Raw genomic sequence first — 12,009 nt, 5'->3', positions numbered from 1 at the left:
AGAATAGCCAATCATCTATTGCCTGAGAGCACAGCAGGAGGGACAATGATCGGGATATAAACCCAGGCATTCGAGCTGGCAATGGCTACCCTCTTTGGGTCCCCTCCCTTTGTATGGGAGCTCTGTCTTCACTCTATTAAATCTTGCAACTGCACATTCTTTTGGTCCCTGTTTGTTACGGCTTGAGCTGAGCTTTCACTCACCGTCCACCACTGCTGTTTGCCGCCGTCACAGACCTGCTGATGACTTCCATCCCTCCGGATCCAGCAGGGTGTCTGCTGTGCTCCTGATCCAGCCAGGCGCCCATTGCCACTCCCGATCGGGCTAAAGGCTCGCCATTGTTCCTGCGTGGCTAAGTGCCGGGGTTCGTCCTAATCGAGCTGAACACTAGTCATTGGGTTCCGTGGTTCTCTTCCGTGACCCATGGCTTCTAATAGAGCTATAACACTCACCGCATGGCCCAAGACTCCATTCCTTGGAATCTGTGAGGCCAAGAACCCCAGGTCAGAGAACACGAGGCTTGCCACCATCTTGGAAGCGGCCTGCCACCATCTTGGGAGCTCTGGGAGCAAGGAACCCCTGCAAGGAACCCCCTGGTAACAGGAAGATTTTTGACCCTTTGCTTGCCTCTCTGTGCCAGGTGCTAGGAATACTAAGATAAAAGGTATGTGGTACCAGACTTTGAGATGTTCACAGTCTATCCAGGGAGACAGATACTAGGCAAATTGTGATACAGTATATTGAGGGCAGCAATAAGAGTTCAGTGCAGTTGGTGTACGTAGGAAGGACCAGCTGATTCTATTATAGGAAGGTGACATTTGGACTTGGGTTTGAATTATGAAAATGACTTCTCCAGGTAAGAAAGAGCATTCCTGGTAGAAGAAATGGCATGTGCAAAGGCACAGAGGTGTAAGATAATCCTGTGTCAAGGAAGAAGATTGTGAAAGACTGTATTTGAATTAGACTTTTTTCTTTTGAGAATGGACCCCCAGGAGACATTTTTTTTTAGATGTTTGTCATGATCAGACTTCATGATTTGAGATGATAATTAGTATTAGAGTGGAGGCTGGAGTGTTGGAGAAGTACTTAAGAGTGGGGCAGGGTTGTCTGGGAACTGGAGGCAGGGAGACAAGTAAGCATTTCAATAGTCCTAGAAACAGTCAGGTGTGAACCAAGGATACAGGCAATAAAGAAAAAGCAGTAGACGAATTGGGAGACATTTTAAAAGGGAAATTGGCAGACCTTGGCACTAGAACTCCTCGCTGTCTTGGAGTTGGGCAAATGAGACAATTAGGATGAATATTGCTGCTATCTTTATGTGTTTATTTTCATAAGGAGAAGTTATTACTGAATCATGGGTCTTCTCTCCCAGAAATGACAAGGAATGGCTTCTCACCATTTTCACTTTCCCTTAACTCAGAGGAAAAAGATCTTTAGGTGGATCTAAGTGTTAACTCCCCAAATCCAATTTGTGACTAAATTTACCCTCAGTGGTCCATTTGAATAAGAAAAGAGTGGGCTTAAAAGTAATTTGAGAGGTCCTTGATTTCTGTGCTATACAAATGGTGTGAATCAGGTGTGGGTGCTCTTGCAGTCATTCCCCTGCCCTGGGGGCTGCTTGCTCCTCCTCCTGCTCAGCTCTGCATTGTCTCTCACTGCTAGCCCTGCTTCCTAGAAATTGTCTTGTTTCTCTTTTCCTCCATGAGTTCCCTGCCATCTTTCCCTAGTTGCCTGCATTGACTTTCTTCCTGTCCCCACAGAAGCCCATTCCTTTTGGGGTATAGCACTGCACAGCCATCTGTCTGGTTGTGTTTGTCTCTCCCGATAGACTGTGAGTCCTCTTCCAGGGCAAAGGTGTTGTCTTACTGCTGAGTCCACAGTGCCTCCCTAGTACATAGCAGGCGCTCATTTCATGGGTTCTCTTGCAGCTGAGGCAACACGTTAACTGTCTGTAGTCTGTGGCTCCTTAGCTCTTTAAGAATCCACATTGATTCTGAATGACACTAGACATTAGTTGACAGAGCTAGTTATGATCCTATTAACAGATGTGGGAAATACGGGGGGAAGACCTGTGTGTGGGAGAGTGCCATTTTGGATGTGTGACTTGAGGTAGAGACATCCACACCCAAACAGTGGAAAATGAGAATCTGTAACTCAGCACAGAGGCCAGAGTTTGGTAATTACTAGCATATCTTCCAAACCTATGGTAAGCATTTTTATTTAATCTTCATAACCAATTGTTCATTATTTCCAAATTACGGATGAGGAAATGGCTATACTGCCTCTTTTTATCCCCAGTATTCTGTTGGCTCCAGGTCCAGTTGATTCTACCTCAGGAATGTCTCTTCTGTTGCTTATTTCTTTTCATTGTCACTGCTTCCTTTCATGCCTGGTCTAAAACTAAAATGCCTGCCTTTCTTGTTTGTCCATCCTTCAAATGGCCACCATGTTTACCCTGATTATGTCACACACACCCCCACCTGTCTGTTTCATCCACTTTCCCACTAGAGTGTTCTGTCCAGACCCCACTGTGTGGTTTTGCAGAGCAGCTGCAGTTCACACCTTCTCACCTTCACCTGGCTTAGCTCCCCCCATGCTGCTGCATGGATTCACTCCACTCAGTCCTGCAGGGTCCAGCTGGCCACTGTGCCACTCTACTGCTCCTTCTCTTTCTCATCCTTATGCTTCCTGTCCCCTTCAAGGCTCACAGGAAATGCCGCCATCTCTGTGGTGCTGTCCTCATTTCTCTAAGTTTTTCCACAAGACTGCTTTTGATAATGCGTATTTCTGTCTGTCTTATGTGACGGCAAGTCATCGGTCAGCATGTCAGCAACGCCTCAGGTTTCTAAACACTTAAAGCAGGGACTTCATCTTGTTCATCTCTCCATATCCACAGGAAGTATTTATCAAGTAACTGAGTGAATAAATAAGTATGAATGAATAAAAATGAATGAAAGAGTGGTTTTGTTTAAGTGCCAGAAGTAATTTTCTTTTGAAATCCTCTCCCCTGCCTGGATAACTTTACTAATTCAAGTATAATATTTACTATGACATAATAAAAAATCTGAACTCATGTTGGAAATGTATATTGTGTGAGCATTTTAGAATTGCAAGACAATGTTTTTGTGTTTCCCAACATAGTTTTTATAAAACTAGTACATAAATAATGCTTAACCAATGGTAGTGAAACCATATACAGAAGTACATAGTTGCTTTCTTCTCTCTCTGCACAGGAGGGCTTATCGAGACAAATTGAAGTTTTGGACCCATTGTGTACTAGCAACATTGATTATGTTTACTATATTCTCATTTTTTGCTGAGCAGGTAAGTTTTGTATATTTTGTGTGGATATTAAATGGTATTTCTTGGTATACTAGTGTCTGAATGTTTTAGAAAATGATATGCACTTACAATCAAAATTTTAGCTTCTCTTATTGTCTTATAGCTCATATGTGAATATGTTAAATATGTTTCACAATATTCAGGCAGCAAATATAACAGTCTTTTATTCATTTCTCTTCTAAATCCATTACCAGTATTCTTTTTATCTGGAACTCAACAGATTAACTTGTAGATACCAGGCTAAAACCAAGTAGCTCTAAGTATTTATAACCAAAAAACCATCTAGGATCCTTATCTAATGTTAATTTTCTGTGGGTCTCCAATTATCTTCCTCTCTCACCCTTCCTTGAGTGAGCACAGTGTCTTCAGACATCCCCCAGTTCCGTCGTGTTGTCCCACTCACACCGGTAGCTCCCATTTATCTTTCTTTCAGTCGCTAGGAGTTCTCCCTCCTCTCTCCTCCTCCCTCCTCTCCTCATCAGCCCCTCTACACCTGGGCTTTCCTCTGCATGCATGTACACACGCAGCCTCCTTGAGGTGAGCGACCAGAAGTAGGAGGGAGATTTGTGAAGTAAAAAGAAAGGGATAAGAGAGTCCTCATTAGGCTATTCACATATGAAATACTCTGAAGATAAAGGATTGAAGGAGGGGAATGGGCATCTTTACCGACCTGACTTGGGTTGGGCAAGTGACTTGGCCTCTGCCTCCAATCAAGGTGACTATTGAGTGGAGCTTTTCTAGCTGTCACTCAAATGAAATGTACACCAAATTGACTTATACCAAGAAGGACAGGCACCTAAGTACTGAGAGCTTTAGGATAAACGAATGGGCTTCTTGCTGCAAATGGAAGGAAATTCAGGAAACAGAGACTGGGCAGGTGAACAGGACAGCAACTTAACCTTCATCTGCTTCCCAGGGATTGTACATCTTATTCTTGATGTTTGTTACCATTGTTCATGGCAGGTAAAAGTCTTACGAAAAATCTCAGAAAGGCTGTGCCTGCTTTTAGAACAGGGTCCAGTGAGGAACCTTTGAGTCTGCTGTGCTGACCTAGGATGGGGAAGGAAAGGAGCCCTGACCGAAAGGAGCAGTCGTGGTAGTGGAAAGGAAGAGGACTGTTAGTCTTTCCTTTGTGTCATCTATACCAGCAGAGAATAGGGAACTAGAGAGGCAGGAAGAGGGAAGGGAAGGGCAGGTTAAATCCCAGCACCCTGCTCTCTACCTACTGGAGTCAAACTCCTTCCTCCTGCCATACCTACCACCTTCACAAACAAATCAGCCAATGCTGCCTCTTCCTTCCCTCCCAAATCCCAGTTCATCATTCAGTCCATGGTGGCTTATGTTTGGACAAAGCCCTGCCTCCACCTAGAGATGAAGGAACAAGCCAGTCCTACATGGCTGGGGAGAGGGAAGACAGGGTAAACCCAGAGATCCTAGATGGAAAACATAAAGAGCACATTTTGGGCCGGGTGCGGTGGCTCATGCCAGTAATCCCAGCACTTTGGGAAGCCAAGGTAGGCAGATCACTTGAAATCAGGAATTCAAGACCAGCGTGGCCAACATGGTGAAACCTCATCTTTACGAAAAATGCAAAAATTAGCTGGGTGTGGTGGTGTGCATCTGTAGTCTCAGCTACTCGGGACGCTGAGGTAGGAGAATCGCTTGAACCCTGGAGGTGGAGGTTGCGGTGAGCCAAGATCACGCCACTGGACTCCAGGTTGGGCAACAGAGTGAGTGAGACTCTTCAAAGAAAATAAACCCCACATTTTTAAATTGAAATTTTATTATAGTGTTGATTTGGTTTTCTGTTTCAGATGTATTATAGGCAAACTTTTTATGAGGAAAAAAGTATTCAAGTTCTAAGCTACTAATTTACAAATGAACTTATATATTACAATCCATTTTAAATTGGGTGTTGCCTGTGTTCTCCAATGATTATGATTAGGTTAAATAGCGGGGGAGAAATGCTGATAAGATTTTCAATATAGGTGTGTGGTTTTTTTTTTTTTTTTTTTTTTTTTTTTTTTACAAACGTAGTCATTTTCAAACCCAGAGACAGTGTCTTATCGCTAAATAGAGACAGTTTCCTTCAGTAGAAAGACTTGACAAATGGATATCTTGTAAATAAATATGCTTTGGTAATAGCTGTGTAAAAGTCTGTAGTTGTAGGTCTTAGAAAAATGAAGCGTGGGCTAAAATAATTGCAATCCTCTTGGGTGTCTTTGTGGGCACATATCTAGGCATATTGACCCTACAAAGCTAAACAAAACTAATGTTTTTGTTTTGGAGGAGGAATGATGGAGATTTGTTTGTTGTCTGTTTTTTATGTATAAGATTGTGGAAATGATTAAGGTCATATGGCTCTTAGAAAGTATGATGCACTTATATTCTTTCATCAACGTGATAATTAAAATGTATTTTGTGTCTTTCATCATTTAGTTAATTGCACTTAAGCGGAAGATATTTCCCAGAAGGAGGATACACAAAGAAGCTAGTCCCAATCGAATCAGAGTATAGAAGATCTTCATTTGAAAACCATCTACCTCAGCATTTACTGAGCATTTTAAAACTCAGCTTCACAGAGATGTCTTTGCGATGTGATGCTTAGCAGTTTGGCTCGAAGAAGGAAAATATCCAGTACCATGCTGTTTTGTGGCATGAATATAGCCCGATGACCAGGAATTATTTAACCAACCCACTGAAAACTTGTGTGTTGAGCAGCTCTGAACTGATTTTACTTTTCAAGAATTTGCTCATGGACCTGTCATCCTTTTTATAAAAAGGCTCACTGGCAAGAGACAGCTGCTAATTTCCCACAGCAATCATTGCAGACTAACTTTATTACGAGAAGCCTATGCCAGCTGGGAGTGATTGCTAAGAGGCCCCAGTCTTTGCATTCCAAAGCCTTTTGCTGAAGTTTTGCACTTTTTTTTTCATTTCCCATTTTTAAAATGAGTAGTTACTAAGTTAACTAGTTATTCTTGCTTCTGAGTATAATGAATTGGGATGTCTAAACCTATTTTTATAGGTGTTATTTAAATAATGCAGCAATATCACCTCTTACTGACAATAACCTAAATTATGGGTTTTACTAATGTTTAAGACTGTAAATGGTCTTAAACCACTAACTACTGAAGAGGTCAGTGATTGACATCTGAAATGCTTTGTAATTATTGACTTCAGCCCCTAAGAATACTATAGTTTCATGTGCAGGTCTAATTTCTTTTTTTTTTTTTTTTGAGACGGAGTCTTGCTCTGTAGCCTGGGCTGGAGTGCAGTGGCCGGATCTCAGCTCACTGCAAGCTCCGCCTCCCGGGTTTACGCCATTCTCCTGCCTCAGCCTCCGGAGTAGCTGGGACTACAGGCGCCCGCCACCTCGCCCGGCTAGTTTTTTGTATTTTAGTAGAGACGGGGTTTCACGGTGTTAGCCAGGATGGTCTCGATCTCCTGACCTCGTGATCCGCCCGTCTCGGCCTCCCACAGTGCTGGGATTACAGGCTTGAGCCACCGCGCCCGGCCTGTGCAGGTCTAATTTCAAAGGGCTAGAGTTAGTAACAGTGCTACTTACCAGATGTAATTATGTTTTGGAAATGTACATATTCAAACAGAAGTGCCTCATTTTAGAAATGAGTAGTGCTGATGGCACTGGCACATTACAGTGGTGTCTTGTTGAATACTCATCGGTATATTCCAGTAGCTATCTCTCTCAGTCAGTTTTAGATAGAACAGAGGCCAGCAAACTTTCTTTGTAAAAGGCTGGATAGTAAATTATTGCAGGCCACCTGTGTCTTTGTCATATATTCTTCTTGTTGTTTAGTTTGTTTTTTTCAAACAACCCTCTAAAAATGTAAAAACCATGTTTAACTTGCAGCCGTACAAAACTGGCCACCAGCCAGATGTGACCCTCAGGCCATCATTTGCCAATCACTGCGAATTAGTTTTTGGTGGTGGTGGTGGTTGTTTTTTTTTTTTTTTTTTTTTTTTTGAGACAGAGTCTCGCTCTGTTGCCCAGGCTAGAGTGCAGTGGTGCAATCTCAGCTCACTGCAACGTCCGCCTCCCAGGTTCAAGCAGTTCTCCTGTCTCAGCCTCCTAAGTAGCTGGGACTACAGGTGCACGCCGCCACACCTGGCTAATCTTTGTATTTTTAGTAGAGACGGGGTTCCACTATATTGGTCAGGCTGGTCTCGAACTCCTGACCTCAGGCAATCCACCCGGCTCCGCCTCCCAAAGTGCTGAGCTTACAGGTGTAAGCCACTGCGCCCAACTGAGAATTAGTATTTTTATGTGTGGTTAAATCTTGGCATCTAGCCATATTTTGTTTATGTCATAATACAATGGATTTGTGAAGACCAGATTTCATGAGTAACTCTGACAGGTATTTTAGATCATGATCTCAACAATATTCTTTCAAAATGGCATACATCTTTTGTACAAAGAACTTGAAATGTAAATACTGTGTTTGTGCTGTAAGAGTTGTGTATTTCAAAAACTGAAATCTCATAAAAAGTTAAATTTTTGTCTGACACTTTGATGTTTAAATCTTTGAGGATTGAGTTTACTGTTACTCAGATTCAGCAGTCACTTGAGTGCCTTTACTGTGTATCAGGTTCTGTGCTGAACATTACTAAAATTAAGTGGAAAGTAAGGAAAGATTAGTATTATACAGAAGAATGTTGCTTTATAGGGGGGAAAATAGTTTCTAAATGGACTTTATCATATGGTAAAAATTTAGGATATGTTGGTGTCATTATAAAAGCTGAGATTTATTCTAGAAAAGTTAGAGAAATGAACATTTGTCTGTAATGACGATTTCTATGGTTAGATGAATATAGTCCATACCTAATTAGGAGCTTGATGATGGGATGGATAATATAATCATAGGCTATTCATAGACTCATTCTAATGATTCTGTGATTCAGTAGAATCATTAGAAGAGAGGAACCTCAGAAGTTGATGAGCAGTCAGATGGTCAGAACCGATTGTTCAAATGAAATCCTATAGAAGGTCACTATGTGTTTTAGTTTTTTGTGCTGCTGTAACAAAATACTTCAGACTAGGTAATTTACAAAGAACAGGACTTCGTTCTCTTATAGTTCTGGAGGCCGAGAGTCCAAGATCAAGGGGCTAGCAGGTTTGGTTGTCTGCTGAGGGCTGCTTTCTGCTTTTAAGATGGCTTCTTGAATGCCATGTCCTCACAGAGCAGAAGGGCAAGAAGGCACAAACTGCCTCTGTCAAGCCCTCTAAAAAAGGCATCTAATTGAATTCATGAGGGCTCTGTTCCCATGACTTATTACCCTCTGAAAGCCCCACCTCATAATACTTTTAAATTGCCAGTTAAGTTTCAACATGAATTTTGGACAGATAAAAATATTAACCACAGCATTCTGTGACACAAAAGAAGGAAGGCTGCTCCTCCTGCCTCATTCTCAAGGTGTTGCCTCTAGGTCCCAGGCCCTTCAGGCAGAGTTTCAAAACAACTGTCTGGACCAAGCTTTGCTTTTTATCATCAAGGACACCAAGGCCAGGGGATGACATGAGTTGCTCAAGGTCTTACAACCAGTTAGAGGAAGAGGTACGGTGGGAACCCAGGTTGTCCCTCTTTCCTGTCCCCACCAGCCCATGCTGCCTCCCCAGGACTGTGGCACATGTGGGTGAAGAGCACACCCAGCAGTCAGACTACAGGAGTTCAAGTCCTGGATCCTGGACACTGCTTGCCATGATTTAGCTTTCTCTGCCAAAATGTGGGAGGCAATACTGGTAGCTACCACAGAGGCTTATGGTGATAATTAAAGGAAATGACATGTGCTACACACGCAACCCAGTGCCTGGCAAATAGTCCTGCCTGCTAAATGTCAGTGGTGATGATAGGAATTATGAAAATTCTTGTAAAAGACTGTTGTCCAGGCCAGAGGTGAGGCTCCTAGTCTAGTCATCAGGGTGAGATTATTACATTGCTCTTAGCTAAAAAAGTGATACATTTTCTAATTAAAAAGAGGATTTTTTTTAACCTACCTTATGTCTTCAAAATTGTTTTTTTGTTTGTTTCTTTTGAGACAGGATCTCACTCTGTTGCCCCAGGCTGGAGAGCAGTGGCGTGATCTCAGCTGACTGCAGCGTCAACCTCTCAGGCTCAAGTAGTCCTCTCACCTCAGCCTCCTGAGCAGCTGTGACTACAGGTGTGCTCCACCACACCTGACTAATTTTGTTTATTTTTTTGTAGAAACAGGCTCTCACTGTGTTATCCAGGCTGTCTCAAACTCCTGGGCTCAGGCAATACTTCTGCCTCGGCCTTCCACGGTGCTGGGATTATAGGTGTGAGCCACTGCGCCTGGCAAAAGTGTTCATTTTGAAAATTATTTCTACATATACCAAGAAGTGTATACAAATAATAACAGATCAAGGATTTAAACTGAAGTGTAATCACTACTTAGGTCAAAACATCTAAGGAGGAAACAGCACCAGTCCCACACAAATTCTTCCAGAGAGCAGAAAAAAGGAAAATACAGTATCATCCAACTCATCCCTTGAAACACAACCCCAACACTAACACTTGGCTCAGATACCACAAGACAAAAACCATGGGCAGTCTACTCCAAAAGAACCCCAAACAAAACACTAGCAAGCCAAATTCAGTTATTCCCAGAAGAACAACACTTCACAGTCAAGCGGGGCCTACTCCAGGAATGCAAATTTGGCCCAACACTTGAAAATCAATTTACCACGTCAGAAAGACCAAAGGAGAAACGATGATAATCTCAACAGATCTTTCTTTAAAAAAGACCATAAAAATTGTTAAAAAGACCAATAGATGAATTCTTATCTGCTCAACAGTTATCAAGACTTTGCCACATTTATTCATGCTCTGTTTTTCTTTGTGATATATTGTAAGGGAAATCCCAGGCTTCATTGTGACAGGAGTACAGAGCCGTGGTGATTAAAGGGATGTGAAGGGGGCTTCTCGTCAGTCTAATTGCTTTTCTCCTCTCACTTGCCCTAATAACAGCTACATCCTACTGCACACAAACTATGTGCTAAATGCTTTTAAGTTCATCATCTCATTTCATCCACAACATATCCCCATTTATCAGTGAGGGAACTGGGGCCTAACTAGGTTTAGTGCCTCACCTCAGGTCTCACTATTAATTAATAGAGACAGCTTTTCCACCCAAGTCTCTACAAAATTTTTAGCCACCACATAAACGTGGATTCCAAGGGACAAATCTAATTCAAGCTTCTTAAGAAAAACAAAGAGGGGTACAGGAGGAAGGTGCTCTTCCTGAACCGTTACTCAGTACCGTCTATCTGTGCCTCTCTGCACATCAGCTTTTCTCCCCTTGGTGAGGACATGGCATTTCCTGGCTCACATACTCCAGAGAGGCAGGAAGTTTCCTCTCTGGCTTCAAAATAGAAAACCCTGGTGGGAGATGAGTTACTGTGATTGGCTCATTCTGGGCTGTGTGCCCACCTCTGTAGCCAGAGGGATGGAGATTTTTACCGAAGGAATGAGGGGAGTGATGCTGGGCCGACAAAAACATCACCTTCCAGTTTCACAGATTAGAGACGGTGCAGGTGGAAGACTAAGTTCCTGGATTAGGTACTCGAGGTGAAGGCAAGCCGCCATACTTGAAAGCAATTGGAAAAATCTGTTGATACAGAGTACAGTGAACCTTGTAAATTTTTCATTACTGAAAGAATTTTTAAAAAATATAAAGCATTCATACAGTACCTGCCACGTAACAAATGCACCATAAATGATGGCTTTTATGATTCACAATTGGTCCCAATTGGAATCTTGCTTCTCCTCTCTTGCCAGCCTCATTCTTGGCCTCATACTACATCAGCCACATTGCATTTTCCAAATGTGCTGTGCACTCTTATGCCTCCATACCCTTATACATGCTGTTCTTATTATCTACAGAGTAGTTTATGGAGACATTTCTATGAGTTTTTAAAAATTATAAATAGAGATGGGGTCCCGCCATTTTGTCCAGACTGGTCTTAAACTCTTGTGCTTAAACGATCCTCCTGCTTCAGCCTCCAAAAGTGCCAAGATTACAGGCATGAGCCCCACTGCTCCTGGCCTCTAAGATTTCGACTATATTACCTGAGTTCTTCAAGACTGAATAAGGAAAAAAGGGATGTAATATTTAGGTTTTCAAATAATCACAAGATTCTACACCATTGGTTACTAAAGAAAATGGGAAAATGTTCTGTTAGGAATCCAGATAATTGGAATAAATGGGGTGATGATCTATATGGGAAAGTATTAACAATGTGGTCATCTAAGAATGAATACTGAGACAGGTCTGGAAATATTGGTGTGTCTGTTAAAAATTATCTGTAAATTACCTGCTGAAGCACATGGTGAAATCTCCAGACATGCTCTTTATAGCAGTGAAATGCCAAGGTGCTGGAGATAATCTTGGGAAATTTTTACTACGAATAAAGATGAAAAATGACAGATGATCTTCTGTAAGGGTCACTGTAGGAAAAACAACTGAATATGATGATGTAGTGAGTGGAACTACTTAGTAATAACAGCATGTATAAGGGTATGGAGGCATAAGAGTGCACAGCACATTTGGGAAAATGCAATGTGGCTGATGTAGTATGAGGCCAAGAATGAGGCTGGCGAGAGAGGAAAAGCAGGATTCCAATTGGGACCA

At 42.2% G+C, this 12,009-nt stretch overlaps 1 protein-coding gene and 2 long non-coding RNA genes across 3 annotated transcripts in view; 1 reads left to right on the top strand and 2 right to left on the bottom strand.

The window, feature by feature from the left end:
• GNPTAB (N-acetylglucosamine-1-phosphate transferase subunits alpha and beta) overlaps positions 1-7,868 on the top strand; it is an 87,115-nt gene extending 79,247 nt beyond the window's left edge. Inside the window, exons 20-21 of the mRNA XM_077954804.1 lie at positions 3,234-3,324; positions 5,782-7,868. Coding sequence (XP_077810930.1) covers positions 3,234-3,324; positions 5,782-5,859 — 169 coding nt within the window. The 3' untranslated portion in view covers positions 5,860-7,868. The remainder of the gene's footprint in view (positions 1-3,233; positions 3,325-5,781) is intronic.
• On the bottom strand, positions 2,358-9,507 carry LOC144332994 (uncharacterized). The gene is made up of 2 exons (XR_013401284.1): positions 9,356-9,507; positions 2,358-2,914 (listed from the first exon to the last, which is right to left on the bottom strand). It is a non-coding gene; the product is annotated as an uncharacterized LOC144332994 (long non-coding RNA).
• Positions 9,508-9,543: 36 nt separating this feature from the next.
• LOC144332996 (uncharacterized) lies at positions 9,544-10,965 on the bottom strand. Its single transcript, XR_013401286.1, has 2 exons — positions 10,839-10,965; positions 9,544-9,671 (listed from the first exon to the last, which is right to left on the bottom strand). It is a non-coding gene; the product is annotated as an uncharacterized LOC144332996 (long non-coding RNA).
• Positions 10,966-12,009: the final 1,044 nt, after the last annotated feature.

Source organism: Macaca mulatta, chromosome 11 (assembly GCF_049350105.2).
Source record: "Macaca mulatta isolate MMU2019108-1 chromosome 11, T2T-MMU8v2.0, whole genome shotgun sequence".
Classification (NCBI taxonomy): Eukaryota; Metazoa; Chordata; class Mammalia; order Primates; family Cercopithecidae; genus Macaca; species Macaca mulatta.
Note: the sequence above shows the minus strand (reverse complement) of the source record. Positions and strands in the feature narration are given on the sequence as shown.